Source organism: Rhipicephalus sanguineus, chromosome 1 (assembly GCF_013339695.2).
Source record: "Rhipicephalus sanguineus isolate Rsan-2018 chromosome 1, BIME_Rsan_1.4, whole genome shotgun sequence".
Lineage (NCBI taxonomy): Eukaryota > Metazoa > Arthropoda > Arachnida > Ixodida > Ixodidae > Rhipicephalus > Rhipicephalus sanguineus.
Window position 1 is genome coordinate 326,128,213 of NC_051176.1, and position 17,934 is coordinate 326,146,146.

The 17,934-nt window shown below is 49.6% G+C and overlaps 1 protein-coding gene across 1 annotated transcript; it reads left to right on the top strand.

The window, feature by feature from the left end:
* The first annotated feature begins 1,908 nt into the window (after positions 1–1,908).
* LOC119383914 (uncharacterized) lies at positions 1,909–11,397 on the top strand. Its single transcript, XM_037652191.1, has 2 exons — positions 1,909–1,933; positions 10,187–11,397. Exons 1-2 carry the CDS (start codon positions 1,909–1,911, stop codon positions 11,395–11,397), a joined length of 1,236 nt encoding a protein of 411 aa, XP_037508119.1.
* The last annotated feature ends 6,537 nt before the right edge of the window (positions 11,398–17,934 follow it).

Consider the following 17,934-nt stretch of genomic DNA (forward strand, 5'->3'; position numbering starts at 1 on the left):
GGGCTCAGTGAGGTTAGGAGGCCACAGGAGGCTCATACAGTGCTGAAGAACGGACACGTCCTATGCTATCGTGGCTTAGCCGACAGAAGAGAACTAGGAGTGGGGTTCCTTATTCATAAAAATATAGCTGGCAATATAGAGGAATACTATAGCATTAATGAAAGGGTGATATGTATCGTGATTAAGTTTAATAAGAGGTACAGGATGTAGGTGATACAGGCCTACGCACCTACATCCAGCCATGATGATCAACTGGTTGAACGCTTCTACGAAGACGTAGTATCAGCAATGAGTAAGGTAAAGACACTATATATATATATATATATATATATATATATATATATATATATATTGTAAGGAATGAGAGACACAGAGACAGCACCCGTTCCTGGGCCAGCTGTTCTATATTCTGAACCTCTTCTTCCTCCGCCTCGATCTGCTCCCCGCGCGCTTGAACCTCGATGCCGCTCTTAGTCATCACATTCGGCCATGACTGCGAGCGCGTGGAGCTGCCGACTATGTTTCTGGTGGGCGGGGTTGGCTGCTTCGTGGTGGTCGGCCCCGACCACACTGCAACCTGGACTGGGGATCTGCGAGAAGCGTCTCCGGTGGGCGACACTGGCTTCCTCGCGCTGGTCAGTCCAGGCCACGCGGCGACTTGGCTTGAGAAGGTGCCTCATTGTGCTCTGGCGGGCGACCCTGGTGTATATAATGTGGTCTATGTAGTCGGCACGTTTCTCCCGTCGCAGTTGGGAGAACAGGGCAGGACGTGGTGGGCCCTGTGACGTCACTTGCTGCGCCGAACGAGGGCGCTTTTTGCAGGGGTTCGAGGGGCGTCTAGGTGTTTTACTAGACGTCTGTGGCAACGGGAAGCTCAGTTGACGCGTTGACCTGCGACGCCGCTTGTGTTTTTGCAGCGTTGTCGCTGTGGAGCACCACCCCGCAGTTCCAAAGCCAGCTTTTCTTGAAGACGCGCTGCCCGCAGCCGGGGCATCCTCGCAAGAAGCCGTTCCAACAGCAGAAGACTTGTGCTGCACAGGCAGGTCGATTTCTGCCGTGTGAGACACATTGACGGCTTCTGGAGAGACGTTTCGCAGCAAGTTGGAAACATCCTCAAGTTCTGCCAGTGCATGCTGTGAGGTACACAGATCCGCCTTCGACTGGTCAGATAGGACCTTGTTTGAATCGACGGAAAAGTACGGCTCGTTGCATGGCAGAGCGTCGAGTACTGCAAGTGCCGGTGCCTCCAAGCGCTCAAGCGATAACGAGCATGGAGGTGGCTTTTCTGACAGATGTGGACGGAAAACGATCTCGGCCACCGGCAGGGGAGTGACGGCGTTGGATACCGACGCCGAGTCCGTGACCTGAGGTGGTAGGCTTGGTCTCAGTTGTGTGTTTATCCCAGGGCAGGTTGAGACACTGTCTGCAGGTGAGCTGCAACGCGCAGTTGCAGCCTCGAGGTGGTGCCCCTTCAGAGCTTCATCCTCGGCAGCGATGAGGTTGGACTGGGTGGTGGCAGCAAGGTGGTAGTCCATCGGTCCAAAGGCAGCTATGAGCCTGGTGCTCCACTCGGCCCAGGATTGCTGCCTCACGCCTTCGTACCTGTGCCACGCCGCGGCACCATTTCGAAGGCGGTCTATGGCCACGGACCACTTCTGCTGATCCGTCCAGCACTCGCGAGCTCCGAGGGCGTTGATGGTGGCCACCCACTTGCCGGCGTCGTTCTGGAAGCCGTGGAACTCCGGTAATTCGCAGAAAGCCGGCGATGGTGGTACGGCAGGCGAAAATTCGGAGTATGCCGACGCCCAGCAGCCCAGTTGGTTTGAGAGCAGCGTGAGAGTACGCCGTAACTCTCTGCGGTTCTCGGATGGGCTGGCCTCAAGGTCTTGTGAGGCAGCTACATCCAATATGGCGCTGATAGCACTCAACGCCGGCAAGATGACAGGAAAAAGCGCAGAGCTCGACGCTGTCATGGCGTTGACCGTGACGCGGAGTCGCGCGACGGTACGGAAAAGCTCGGCGGCGCTTTCGGGCGATCCGCGCGCGGAGCCAACGGCGACGTCCGAGAAGGAGGTGGTCAGCGTGCTCACTGCGGCGGGATCCTTGCCAAAGGTAGCTTGTTCAGCACCCCTCAGCAGCACCCCTCAGCACCCCTAAGCGAGAGGTTCTCGCAACGGGAAGCGTGATCGGCATTCCCGGGGAACGGTAGGCCGTGCATTGTCTTGGCGGTGTCGGGGTAAGCGTGCCCTGGAGCCACCGAGGAGGCCTGGACGCCGTCCTGGGATGGCTTGATGGGTAGCTGTAGCAGCGGTCGGGCCGTGGTGTCCATTAGCGAGGAAGCGTAGACGGCGTTCCTAGGATGGAGAGACCTGCGCTGCCGACGTCCCGCGATGACAGGTGACTTCAGCCTTACGGTCCAGTTTTCGTAGACTGCGCCATTGTAAGGAATGAGAGACACAGAGACAGCACCCGTTTGCTTGCTTGCTTGCTTGATCCTTGCATTTGGCTCACACCCACACCGGGGGATTGGCCAAGAAGCCGGCGGTTACAGTCGATTGGAACATTGGGTTAAAAAAAGAAAATCAGGGAAAGGAAAAGGTGGCATTTTTCAAGTAGAATAAGGTGATTCTCGTGATACGAGAGAAGGAAATAACGAAATAAATAAGATTTTGTTTTCGGGGAAAGGGGATGGGAAACAATAAATTGATAAACAATGGATTAGCAAGGTAATCTCATCGTATCAATCAGGAATTCGCAGAGGGCCCCGCAGATGTTCCTTTTACTGAATTCCAATGAAGCAGCCCCAAAGGAGAGGATATTTGGAGTACTTAGTGGTATTCCTAATTTTTTTAATAAAATTTCAAAGCATTTTTTCCTTTGGTTTTTAAAACGGTGGCATCTTAGTAGATAATGGTCGATATTTTCGGGTTCGTTACAGTTGGGACACAAAGGGGATGGGACCAGACCAGACCTGTTTAAGTAGAAATTAAGCGGTGGAATACGACATCTTAATTTAGTGATGGATACTTCCAATTTACGCGTGGGACACCATTTATTATCCCATGCAAAATGCAAGTGCGAATATTCTGAAGTCGGTAATTTAATCTTTTCTGAATGTTCAATAAGAGAAAATTTTCTGAACCTCGCCGCTGTGACATAAGCTGTAAGAGGCATAACTGACAAAACTGGGCCTTCAAGGGATACTCTCGCGAGTGAGTCAGCCATCTCGTTTACAAATATTCCACGATGACCTGGAACCCATATCAGCCTGACTAGGCGAATGTTTATGGGAATTAATGATCTGAAAGTGTTTAGAATAATTGACTCCGAAGTTGAAGTGAGAGACGAACACACAGATAATGAATCGGTCACTATAACAGCTGTCGAATGATTTGCGGGAAGTTTTTGAAGGGCTAAAATAACTGCCGTTAACTCCGCTTCAAATATAGGAGTATAATCTGGAAGGCGTAATGAATATGACCAGGGTAATGATTGGGAGAAGATACCCACACCTGCTCTCTTATCATTCATGGATGCATCTGTTGCAATTACATTATTTATTCGTAATTGTAAGAGGTGATCTTTGAATACGCCAATTAAATACTTAGAGGGCAAGAGTTTGGCATTTGCCGGGAATATGTCGTCGAATTCTATTGTTACATTGGATATGGATTTATCTAATGGAATGATTTCGGAGATATTAACATTTAGGGGTTCCAGTAATGTTTGAACAAACAAAATCTGAGGTTTATGAAGACAGGACCAATGCTCATTGAAAAAAGCACTCGGTTCAGCAAAAAATACGAATGGCAACCGTCTTGGAGTAGCCTCATATAATTTTAAATATGTTTTAACTTTCAAAATACGGAATCTGCAAGCAAGAGTGGGTACCCGAGCTTCTTGATACAACACGCTATTAGCTGTAAATTTAGGAACACCAAGACAACTCCGAAGAGCTTGGCGCTCTAAGATAACCAAAGGATTAATCTTGTATGCTGGCCCACCAGAAAAAAGCACGCAACCAAATTCAAGAATCGGGCGAACGTACATACGGTAAATCATGATCAGAGTATCTCTGCGTAGCCCGGAATGGAGCCGACCAAGTTTAGTTATCATTCCGACAGCGCGTGTAGCCTTAGCTTTAACATGTTCAATGTGACTACGCCACCTCAGTTTTTCATCATATATTACTCCCAGATATTTAATACAGTCCACTTGGGGAATTCTTTCTTGCCGATAGTGAAGAGAAATATTAACAGGCATATTTAAAGGAAAAACAATTATGGCACTTTCGGTAACGTTTAGTTGCATTCGAATATCTTCAAACCAGGAGTCTAATGTTGCTAAATATGATTGCAACGTTGAATGGAGTAAATGTATGTCATAATCAGATGCGAAAAACGCAATGTCATCTGCGTATACATACACTTGTACCTTATCACACAGTGGAATCGAACTTAACAAGATATTAAATAAAACAGGTGAATGAACAGAGCCCTGGGGAACACCTCTCGTTTGACTATACTTAGACGTAGAAACGCCTCGTTGGGGGCAATAAAATTTTCTATCTTTTAAAAATTCGTACAGCCAATTTGTGATATATTGCAGAAAATTTGATTCGTTGAGGGCATTAAGGAGAATGATATGTTCAACGCTATCATATGCCTTGGCTAAATCTAGGGTTACTAAAGCCGATAATTGTCTTCTGTGCCGGGCAAGCTTTATACGAGCCTCTAAGTCGACGTGTGCACACCATATCGAGCAACCGAGTCGAAATCCAATCTGGCACGCGCTCAGTATTGCATTATCTGTGATAAACTTCATAATTCTTATGTATAGAATTCTTTCTATTAATTTAACGACATGGGACGTTAGAGCGATTGGTCTAATGTTGTCTATCTGCATTCCCGTTCCCTGTTTTTTAAGAAGGGGAACAATTTTTGCAAGTCTTCAGTCAGGAGGAATCCAGCCATTTCTAAGGGAGTGGTTGACGACGTTAAGAAGATCGTCTGGAGAGCTTTCAAATAATATCTTTAGCACTTCTGACGTAACTCCATCTGGGCCTGGAGCTGAATTAGGGAGAAGGCGAATGACATGCGCAAGTTCTTCCATATTTACTTCGATAAAATCGTTCACACGTGAATGCTTTACAAACTTTCGTTCCTGGGCCAGCTGTTCTATATTCTGAACCTCTTCTTCCTCCGCCTCGATCAGCTCCCCGCGTGCTAGAACCTCGATGCCGCTCTTAGTCATCACAATATATATATATATATATATATATATATATATATATATATATATATATATATATATATATATATATGGCGTTTTTTCTTCTAAAAGAGCGAAATGCACTTTAACTAAACCTGAGAAAAACGCACTTGTTTGCTACTGCCAGTATCGTCGGGTCTCCTCCAACAATTGTTTGCCAGTGTGTTCCTGTCCCCTAAATAAGTATGTCTTGCGACTAAAACCTATATAGCCCACTATCGTCGGTATTCAGGAGTAAAGCCTGTATTTGGCTCTTATAGATTGGAACGTTTCATTTGGGCTTGAATTAGCTCATAAAGGAAGCCTAAAACGATTCGAATGTACGGCATAGCAATATTTTGCCATAAAATTAACATCACCCTTGTGCCTCTGTCGGTGCCGTCCTCCGTCGCATGCGCGTAACGGCGACAACTATAGACTTGAAGAGCGAGTGGTCCTTCCTCGCAAAAGGCGCCCTATTCTGGATTGTCGGCAGCGTTTTCTTGTTCTTGGCATCTATTGAAGGCCTTGACAAGTGTTGCAGCTCTTCTTATTCGGAGTTCGTTTTATGCCGTGCCGTTTCGTATAACTTCTTCTTCAAGGAATAGATCTGTGCCCAAAACTTCATTTAATATATACCTTTTATTGTAAATATACCGTCTTCGAGCGAAAGAAGGACATAATAGTGCAGCGCTAAACTCGAAAAGAAACGCTAAGAGGCAAGAAGAAGTAGGAAAGTCGGCCTCTTACTCTTTATATTCGAGTTTGGCCTACAACGTCATGTCCATCAGTAAGTGCCAAATCGCCCAAAAAGAAAAACTAATTGTGGAACGTAAACACGGTAGCAAAGCGACGAGGACAAAAGTCGAAATCGAGCACGCCAAACACATTCGGCTAACCTTCAGTGCACACTCAGCAACTCATTACGAAGCCTACCTAAATCAAACAGATTGGATGAGACCATGTTGGTTTTAATCGCGAAGCATTTCTTAGCGAACTTCTGCGACTTTGAGCGTATCTATCTATCTATCAGTATCTATCTATCAGTATCTATCTATATCTATCTATCTATCAGTATCTATCTATATCTATCTATCTATCAGTATCTATCTATATCTATCTATCTATCTATCAGTATCTATCTATATCTATCTATCTATCTATCTATCTATCTATCTATCAGTATCTATCTATCTATCTATCTATCTATCTATCTATCTATCTATCTATCTATCTATATCTATCTATATCTATCTATATCTATCTATATCTATCTATCTATCTATCTATCTATCTATCTATCTATCTAGCCGCCCATGACTTTGTGCTCCCCTGGTCGTTTCGTTAATGGCATGTATACCAAAATTGGTATGACACGGCATGACCATATTACGAACACAAATGACGAGTCATAACATGAAAATCATGACATGTGTGTCATGAACAGCATGATTTACAAGCCACCGTCGTGGGGCTCTTGCGGCCGTTTCGTTAATTTGATATATACCAACATTGGTATGGCGTGACAAGAGTGTGTGACGAACATAAGTGACATGTCCTAAAGTGCAAATCATGACTAGAGACCGGATTTTAGGCAAATGCCTATTTTGTTCCTTGCGCTCCTATCGCGCCATTTTGATATATGATCATGAACTAGAGGTTAAGAAGGGATTTTACAGTGTTTATATAGTGCCTATAAATGCCTATTTTTGGCGTTCGTGCCTAAATGCTTACAAATGCCTATAAATGCCTATTTTCAAAATTGGCGCTTGTATGGACGCTATTTAGCCCCAAGTTTCGCTCCCGGGCGCTGTTTGAGACCGTTATTAATGTTATCGCGTAAGACTGACTGTTGGGAACTATGGGGTTGAACCTATAGTCCTATAGTTCAACCAACTCTAGTCCTCTAGTTCAACCAACGAACAACCGCTAGCAGCAGTGAAACGGGACACGCCGGCGAGCATTTGCCGCCGCGCTGTCATGGCCCGAGCGGTTGGCGAATGCGAAACGGGCTGGAAATGGGCTGGAAGCTTTAAACGATCCACTAGTTACATATTTGACATTTTGACCGCACAAAAAAGACGAGGACAGAGGGAGGTACGACGACACGGGCGGTAAGCACGAACTAGGCCAAACGCAAGTTCCACTAGTTACATAATTCGCGTTGTTTGACGCCCGGTGCTTATTTCACTCCTCCACCACGCTATATAACATGCGTTAACGTGAGAAAGAGAGAGAGAGAGAAAGAACTTTATTGAGACCCTGAGGAAATGGATCACGGGGGCCTTATGGGCTTCCTTGGCAACCAATACAAGTGCACTTGCGAGGAACCCACTACGCTATACACCTTTTCACAGGAGCACCCTCGCACCCATGCTCGCACCAGTGCGCTGCAGGGGTCGAGTGTATGTTTTCAGTGTTGCCATCGCGCTTTGGGCTGCGCATGTTGTATCTGTACGCTTGGTACGCTTGGATATTGTGTGTGAATTAGGCCCTTCTTTGCGATAAAAAGCGATTGTCATGGCCGGAAATTGTGCGTATTCAAAGAACCGATCGTCTGGCCATCACTGTGTCGTGCACGGGTGCACGAACAATCAGCGGAAAAGGAACATTTTAGGCGTGATTGTGTTCCCGCAGCACAGCACGCCGCGCGAGGATTGCAAGTGTGACATGTTCTCGCTGTATCACTTTCCGTCGTCGCCGGAATTGCAGAAGAAATGGGTGGCGTCGGTAAATCGGAAAAACTTCCGTGCTTTGGGCTGCGCCAGTGCTGTGTGTGTGTTGCTTCGGTACGCGTTTGTGTGACTGTGTTATGCGCCTGTGTCCGATACGAAGTGACTACCATGGCAGAAAATTTACTGCATTCGCATAGCAAGTCATCTGGTCATCACTGTGTCGTGTACGGGTGAACGAACAAGCAGCGGAAGAGAAATATTTAAGGTGCAATCGTCTGTCCGCAGCGCATGTACGCCACGCGATGAGTGCAAGCGTGGCATGTTCGCGCTGCATCGTTTTCCTTCGTCGCCTGAACTGCGGCAGCAGTGGGTGGCTTCACTAAATAGTAAGAACTTGCTCGTGTCGCCCTGGTCACGCCTCTGTTCCCGGTATTTCGTTGGCGGCAAGGAAAACGACGAGAACAACGTTCCCAAGCAGCATCCTAGATAGGAAAGAAAGGTACGCAAGCCACTGATGACTCACCTACTAACTCGTGAGAATGTTGCGGATTCACACTTCATATCGTCCATAACACAGCGGCCGACACGGCTGCAAACTCCACCTTGCCCGGTTACGCATGTGCAGCCTGCGCGCGCCGTACTTCAGCTTCAGCGGACGGCCTCGCGGAAACCCACGCGCGATGGGGCCTACTGTTCACGGCTTGCGACGGTGTCACATTCCCCTTCACCAGCACGACTTTTTCCTTCACACTGCACCAGTGACTGACCCACACAGTCAAACTGCACGTAGCTGCGCGACTCCAGTGCCTCGTAGTTGCACACCTGGCGAAGACCCCACGCATTCGCCTCAACGAGATATAAACAATGTTCGCTTGCGGTATTTCTGGCCACTCACAGGTCTCCTCGACCTAGTCTTCGATGTCGTCAGGGTGAATGTAGGTCAACTGTATCTGTGAAGAAGGATTGTGCGGTGTTTACAGTTTACAGCTGACAAACTTACGCGCCGCGAACGAGTATGCGCGGAGGTTTGAAACTGATGGATAATCCGTAGACATTTAGTACGCCAATAAAGGAAAGCGGTAGACAGCTGCAAGAACGCTCTAGTTACCGATTACTAACACATCACGCCGTGATCGACCTGGTACTAGAGTGTACTAGATCTAGTACACTCTACTGGTACTACGCTGGCTGCTACTGGTACCGACGACGAAGCACTGCCGTTCGCAGACGCGGAGCTAATTCTTGCGTCGCACGGGCGAATGCGCGCCGCTGAACGGTTCAGACAGCGACGAATAAGCCAATGGCAGCGACGATACCAAACAAAACAGCTTAAAGAAACGAAAAATCAGCAAACACAGGCTTTAGCAGGGACCTCACACCAACAGATAGCGCGCCGGTTCGAGTACGCGCAGCCCAAGATGGCGATTTCGCCAATCTTGCACGTTAGACGGCGCGCATTTCAATATGGCGCCTCCCTGGCGTGAGAATTTGAAAAAGTGTATAAATCATCGTAATTTTTGTGAAGTAGGGAAGCAGCCACTATGCCATTTGTCGTTATTCTGCGGAGAACCATCGTACTCACTAAACACCTGTAACGCATTATTTGCACATTCTTGATGCTGTGCCTGATGACGATGAAGAATTATGGCAGAACCCTTTGTAATGGGTGCAAGCATTCAACAGCCCACTCCTTACGCAATTCGCACTGTGTCACGCCTGGTTATAGAATTCGCGTTTTGTGACGCCTGGTTGTTATTTTAGTCTTCTACCACGATACATTACATATGGTAATGTGGTTCTTTCCCGACATGAAGCGTGTGTAGGGTCTTTTTGCACAGGAGTGTCAAGCGCCGGCATGGCTCTGTGGTTGAATACTGGGCTTCCACGCAGAGGGCCCAGGTTGGAACTCCATTTCATCCTAGATATTTTTTATTTTTTTATTTTTTTTCCTTATTTCACGCGATAGCGGTTACGAACACCGGCCGACAACTACGGCGCCAAAAACGGCCGTTGTTGCGATCTCGTAACAGCTTTCACTGTAAAAACATGGTTTGGTCCTTCTGTCATAGCAATCAGTATAACACCAAAGTAAAACGTAACACGAAAGCGAAACTAAGGCAACGCGCCGTTGCTAGTGTTGCACTGGCCGTTCCACTCGCACGGGGAGAGCGTAATCAGAGGAATCGGCCTGACAGCCACAAGAGCGTCGCTGATTAGAGGCTTGGAGGCCATTGCAGGGCCTCGCCTAAGCTGGATCGCAGGAGCAGAGGACTTTCTACCGGAGCAGCACACGGGCTTCCGCCGCCACCGCTGCACAGCGGACTGTATTGCGGATGTCGTCTCCACTCTCGAGAATGCCAGGAGTAAAGGAGAGGTGGCGCTTCTCGTCCTGCTAGACGTACAGAGTGCCTTCGATGGACCGCCACGTGCGGTTATTGAGAGTGCTCTGGACGCTCTTGGCATCACGGGCCACCTCAGAGCCTTCGTAAGCGCCTTCCTCTGCCAGCAGACCTTCCGGGTGCGTGTCGAACGGGCCAGCAGCGACCCCAGGGCAGTGACAGCGGGTGTGCTACAGGGTTCCGTTCTGAGTCCCTTCCTATTCAACCTATTGATGGCGGCACCATTTACGCTACCGGTGGATAAGCGCTTCCCTACACAGTGCTCGTTGTATGCAGACGACGTGGCACTGTGGGTGAGGGGACCCAGACGGAACTTCACCGCCATCAGGACGTCTATTCAACGCTCCCTGAACGCGGTGGCCTCCTTCAGTGTGACGATCGGGCTCACCCTGTCGCCAACAAAGACGGAGGCTCTGCTGGTACACCCAAGGACTGCGGCCGTGCAACGCGTCAAAAGGCTGGTGCTCGAGGGACGGTTGATACCATGGAACAAGGAGGTGACATATCTGGGGCTGAAGATTGATCACCGCCTCACAGGGCTGCCGGCTACCAGAGCTGCTATCACCAAGGCCGTGAGAGTGCAGAAGGGTGTTGGAAAGTTGTTGTGCCGTGGCCGAGGCTGCACACCACGACCGGCCCTGCGACTGTACCACGGAGTGGCAACGGCGGTGCAAACATATGCACTGCCCCTGGTTCAGCTGGCGCCATGTCGAAGAGAGCAGCTGGAGCTACAGCACCGCCAGGCAATCCGGCACTTTCTCGGACTCCCACGCCAGTCACGGGTGGCTGCTTCACTGGCTGAGGCTGGTAGCTGGCCGCTGTCACTCACTATGCTGCGACAGTCCCTCAATCATGTAGACCGTCTCCATCGAGCCCCTGGGGGTTCCGCCCTCCTTCAAAGACTCCGGAACCGGCCTGCCTCACGCATGGGAAGAATCTGCGCGCTCTACGAGGAGATGGTACCTCAGCCCCCCATCAGAGTTCAGCCCCTTCCACCTCTCCAACAGCCCCTTCACGTGCACTTAGAGCTGGACAAGCTCAGCAAAAGGCGAACTCCGGCGTGTGAACTCTAGCAGGCAGCCATGGAGAAAATCTACGAGCGTCTGCGGGGCCATCTCCTGCTGTTCACGGATGGGTCGGTCCTGAACAGCGGCCGCTCGGCTGCAGCTGCCTGCGTCATCCCAGAGACTGGAACGACCATCCGGTGCCGGCTGCCCTTTCATTCTAGCTCCACTGCTGCGGAACTGGCTGGTCTCCACCTGGCTGCCGATCACCTGGCTGCCAACCTGCCTAAGCTGCCCGTGGCGATCATCACCGACTCCCGGCCTGCCCTACAGGCCCTGCTGCAGCCTGATCAAGCCGGAGTGACCGTGGCTTTGCTGCACGCTAAGCTCACTGCCCTACGAGCCAGCGGCGTGCATCTGTCCCTCCACTGGCTTCCATCCCACGTTGGGATAGCTGGAAACGAGGAGGCAGATGCCGCCGCCAGGGCAGCACACCACGACGACACCCCGGTGACCTCGGCAGTAGCGGCAGCAGACTTCTCTCGACAGCGCCTACGGCAGCTGCTCCTCACCATCCAACCGGACAAGCGAGTGGCCAGCGGCAAGCCACCACCACCTCTCCCGGAGTCTGGCCTGGAGAGGAACGAGCGGGTGCTCCTTCTACGTCTGCGGACTGGTAGTGCCTGGCCCGCGGCACGAATGCATTTCACGGGACGCTGCTCATCGTCTGCGTGCAGCAGATGCGGCGATACCCAAACACTCGAGCACATCATCTGCTCCTGCCCAGCGTTATCCGCCGAGCGACGCAGACTGGTGAGCCGCTACCAACATCTTGGGCTACCAGCGACATCCGTGGAGGACATTCTCTTCCCTGCGCGGTCACCACTGCCAGCCCTGCGGGCTTTCCTGGAGTTTGCGGGACCCGCTAACCTCCATGATATTTAATCGAGATGTGCTGGCCTCCTTCCCGTGCCAGGGTGGAAGACCTCCTCTCCTAATACCCTAGCTACTCTCCTTCTCACTATCTCTCTCACTGTCTCTCTCTCTCTATCCCTATAAGCCCACTCCCCCTCCCCGCAAGGCGCTTAGCCGTGTCCCCGATACGGGAGACAGAAAGAAGCGTCTTCTCTTTCCTCTTTTCTTCTACGTCTAATAAATAGCCACTTATATATTAGAGACTGAGCTTGGACTAAGGTCGACATCCAGCGGCGGCGGCCGACAACTACGACGCCAAAACTGGCCGTTGTTGTGATCTCGTAACAGCTTTCACTCTAAAAACATGGTTGGTCCCTCTGTCATAGAAATCAGTATAACACAGTGTTGTACGGAACGGCGTTTCAAGGAACGACGTTCGAGGAACCAGTTCCTTTTTGGAGGAACGGAGGAATGCCACCGTTCCATTGAGGATTGGTGGAACTGTAACGGTAACTCGTTACGTTTACGTAGGAACGGCAGAGGGAACTGCGTTCCTTCTGTAAGCGTTCCTCGGCAATATGAAAGGCGCCCGCACACACACAATATGTAGAACAGTGTGGATGGGCGTGAGGCGCAAGAATCTACCACTCGCCCCTCACGGGGGCACAGGGAAGCGCGCGATGTCAAGACCGACAACGCGCGGGAGGAACAGCTGATTTTCTTTTGTTTTTGTCCGAGTCAGCCTGACAGCAATCACGGGCCGTTCTGGAGTGTAGACACACCTCGGAGAACTTTTACTTGACGTTCGAGAATCATCGAACCCCATTGTAAGGCTGCCTCCAAGAAAGGGCACGTAATTTTTTTACATCGGTGCCCTTTTGTTCGGCCATCTGGAAAGTAGCTTTTGTGTGTGTGGGGGGGGGGGGGGGGGGGGGGCTGCGTATTCGGGCGGTTCTGCTGCGCGTCCTCGTGGCCTTGTAGGCATAGGGAAAAGTGGGGGCGCCGACTTACCGTAGTCGAGGCGCCTACGCGTCGTTCCGTGGAGTTTTCGAAAGGCGCCAATCGTTGTCGCGAATCTGGTACAGAGGAGTCATTCGACGCTCATGGGACAGAGGAGTCAACCAGAGCGCCAGAGGCCGCAGATGATGCGGGAAGTACCGACGTGCTAACCACCGAAATCCCGCGCGGCGGCCTCCCACAGCGCATGAATGGTCTTCGGCCCCAACGTAACGGTGGCGAAGTTACACTTTCGTTCTACCCCTTGGGAGTGAGCGCCTCGCCGCGTGCAGCGTACTCTTTCGACATTTTATTGGTTTCATGTTCGCGCGCTGCCGACTGCGAAGTTTCGGCCCAGTTCCTGAGATTGTTTCTCTCGTAGCGTGGTCTTTAGCGGCTGGTTCGATCGTCCCTTTAGTATGTCGTGCATGCCGCCGGCAGCTATCGACAAATCTGTCTTTTGACACCTGGTAGTGTGGATAGCGGGGAAGAGGACCGAAACGCAGTGGACGCGGGTGTTGCAGTGGCGCCTGTCCGGTGCCATCGATGGTTTCGTTTGGGCAGGCATCCCTTCAACATGCGAGTTATCTCCGCGGATAGCGGTCTATAACTTTTATTATAGTTCAGTTTGACAGCTGCCGCACCGATAACATCTGTCATGCAATAAACGATACGCCTACATCGAGCACTACATTAGACAGTTATAGTTTAGCGGGTTTAGCGGAATAGCTGGCTTAGCGGAGTAGCGGGACCGAAATGAGCATGCGCAGTACGCTAAATGACCCGTAGTGTTTACCGTACGCATGCTATTTTTCAGATTTAGCGTTACCGTGTTTGCGTGGTTAACGTAGTGTAGGTAAAACATGGCCGCGGTGTTGCACACCCGCTTCGAACTGAATTTAGCGTTGATGTGGACGGATCCACTTTTTTCGTAGCAGACGACTATGTAAAATGACTTCTCTTGCTTTCAGGTAGCTTCGACGACCGAGTAGTACTGATAACTTAGCGCAGTTTTTGAAATCGCTTCTCATTTCGAACGCACCTAGGCCTAACCAGAAGATCGGTATAAACAAATCTGGAACATAAAAATGTGCGCCTTTGTTGCGTGGTTCATACTTATTTACTTTTGTTACCAAGAAAGTAGTAATATTGCTGCGTGCGGGAATACAGGCGAGCATTCTCAGTTTTCTTCTTTTCACTTTTGTAGCGTGAGCTACACTGGCCTAGCCGAGTCAGTTTCGCGTGGCTCAAGAGCCGTGCTGCGCATGCGCGAGGATCAGTGATGTCACACAGCTGGCGCATCGGAGCCGGCACCTCCCGCGCACTCCGCCGCTGCCGCGTGCGACTCGCTGCCGCCGGTCTGCGCTTTCCAGAGGAGTGACGTCGTAGCCGAGGTAGACGTACTGGCGCCGGCGCGCGCGCAGCTATTCGCCTTCGCTGTGCAGTCGCCGTCTGACACTGCGCTGGAGCCGCTTGACAGCGCCTCTGACTGGTGTTTGCCAGTGTGGTTTAGCCATGGAGAAGGAGAACGCAAATGCTGCTCAACGGCGCAGAAGAGCGGAGAAGCTTAACTCATCGGATCCCGAAGTAGTTCTAGAGGTACATTTACAGCGCAAACGTAAAGACGCACCACAAAGAAAGTAAACGACACACACAAGCGCTGACTATCAACTGACTTTATTAAGGCGATTGTCAATGCATTTATACCTCCAAGGCAGCCTTACCGCCCATGCGCCACGCAATCAACATAAAAACAAAACTGAAACAAGGTGGAAACAAAGAATTGGTGTATTACATACGCGATGAAATGAAATGAAACTCAGATGAGTGCAGAGACAGAGACGTGTCGCTTATGCAAAGATGAGCCCTTTTTCTGATATGAAAGGCTTCTAATGCCAGCCGCGCATGCTCATTGTGGCTCCTGCCAAGGATCGACGTCCCTTCAAATCGTGCCTCACAATTGCAGCAAGCGTTAATGTGAGCCACAAGATGGGCTCCTTTATCTGCATTCTTGTTAATCTTTTGCGCGTGTTCCCTGAGCCGCTCGTTGACGCATCTTCCAGTTTGACCGACATAGGTCTTACCACACGAGAGCGGGATGGCATAAACCACGCCGACGGTACACGGGACGTAGACGAAGTAGTTGCCCGGCAAAATAAATATACATGTGCCACATAATATTCATACCATGTGTGTGTCATTGGAGCAGCAGTAAGCACGATAATCAAGCTAATCTTAGACAATCAGGAAAGCTAAGAACAATCAGCTGAACCTTTGCTAACGCTACGTTATCCTGGCATAGTCGAGCTAAGCCACTGCAACATTTTTTAAAATTCATTCACCCTCCGCTAGGTGGCGCCACCGTCACTGTTCGCGTAAACCCTATCCCGCTAAACTAAAACGCCCTGTCCGCCGAACGTTTGCGGCACGGTAACGCTATTCCATTAAACTCCGCTATCACGCTAACGCTAAATTATAACTGTCTATTCTTGTTGCGCCCGCTGAGCCAACCCTCGCCCCTACGACCACGGTTGACTTGTCCCTTTTTGTGTACAACATGGCAGTACCCTCAAGCCCTTGATGGAACGGCTCTTCAACATTGCCAACGAAGAGTTGACGGGAAAACAGGTTCCTCAGTCGGATACCAACGTCGAGATGCAACTCTTGCTGGGTGGGAGCAAGGGAATTTACTAAGTTGCGAATATATATATAGGGCATTATTTTCTAATGAAATTGCGATATTGAATCAGCACTCATTAAACGCCTATGTATTGTTCTTTTCGATGTGGTTTCCTGTGCAAGAAACTTATTTATATTGGCGCATGTGTGGAGATTTCTATTTGAATATCTGAAGTGCAGTATTCTGACGGCGCATTTAAAGACTGTCGTGGAAAGTGCCATGTGTTGCACTTGTAATAGATGAGCACGAAAGTTGCAGTTAGACATGTCTGTAGTATGGCCGGTGGTCTCTAAAAAAATTTGTCTAGGAGCGAATTTCTTTACATTCATTTTATTCACATATAATCTACTGCCGGTGATGTCAAATTCGTAAAATATATGTAGCTCAATGTTAGCTTAAATTGTTCACTTTATTTCGCCTCAGGGTTATCCGGCAGTATAGTTTGATTAAAAATTCGGCGGATCCCACGTACCGTGGGAATCAATGTTATGCGAAGCATGCGCAGGATGGTCACTGTGGCGTAATTTTTCACATTGAGCGAAACGTTACGGAATGACGCTAGAGAAATGTGGAAGTGGTATACGCACACTCATATGTTGAAGAGTCGCATATGTATTATGTAACCAGTTGTTTACAGTTGCGTAACAATGCCAACAGCAACATAGGTGTAACCAACACCAGACGCGGTAAGCACATAGGTAGTGTTTATATTCTCAAACTGGATAGCGCGAATCCGAACAGGACGAAGAAGGATCACAGATGCACAAGACAGGCGTTACTCGCAACTAAGCTTCATTCAGGAAGGTTTCCCTATAGTTATATACACAGCCGAGTGGCACGCGCAGGCACACTGCACGTACGTTAGTCACAGTTGCAGTTGTTACCATTGTTACAGTTGTTATGCTTGCACTTGTCTGTCATCACCGAGAAGGCACGCACGTTTCCCGAAACCGTGTGCATGTATGTGTGGAAGGGGTACTTGACACTTCTTGAACAAGGTCATCATTACCGTGATCAGTGAGCACCAGCAGCTGGACCGGACCTGTTAATCGGATCCGTTCGTGATCGCGGTCACGAGGGGTCTAAGTGTAGTTAAGTGCGAGGTATAGTACAGCTGGTAGAAATCCTGGATGCCTCTTACGCTGAAATGATCTATGATGCCTCCTGTCCTGGACGTGGCAGCAAGGTCTATTGATGTCCTGTCCATATCCAAGCTGTCTTTCATGCAGTATAAAGACCAGGCGTTGTTGGGTCTTTATAAATCAATGTTGAAGTCACCGGTAATGATGACAGGCCTGGTACTGTCGGCAGATTTATTGTAGGAATCATTGGCCCCGGTTTTTGCGTAATCTACGTGGACCACGTTGCGGACCACGTGGACGAGTGGATAGTAGTTGAGCGTCTTCCAGGGGTGTTTTATCTTCAGCTTCCTCACTTTTCTTCCGTCCGCCGCGGTGGTATTACGGTTACGATGCTCGGCTGCTGACCCGAAGGTCGCGGGTTCGATTTCGGCCGCGGCAGTCGAATTTCGATGGAGGCAAAATGCTAGATGCCCGTGTACTGTGTGATCTCGGTACACGTTAAAAGAATACCAGATGGTAAAAATTTCCACAGCGCATTGCTACGGCGTCTCTCATAATCATATCATTGTTTTGGGACATAAAACCCCGACAATTAATATTATTATCACGTTCCTTGCGTGTCAATATGTGTGTGTTCGCGGTTACTGTGTTGGTTGAGACTCTGTACCACCTCTGGCACATACCCGCATAACATGAACTCTGGTATGCGGATATGTGCCACACGTGACTGAGAGAAAGGGTTTCATGACGTACGCGATAGGTATTAAATGCGAAGCATTTCTTAGCGAACCTCAGGCACTTTGGGCGTTTCTATCTACGTATCTATCTATCTACCTAGCCGCCTACGTCTGGGCACTCTCCTGGTCGTCTCCATAACTTCTAATGTACCAAAATTGGCATAGCAGAGGATCAGTGTATGGTGAACACGATTCA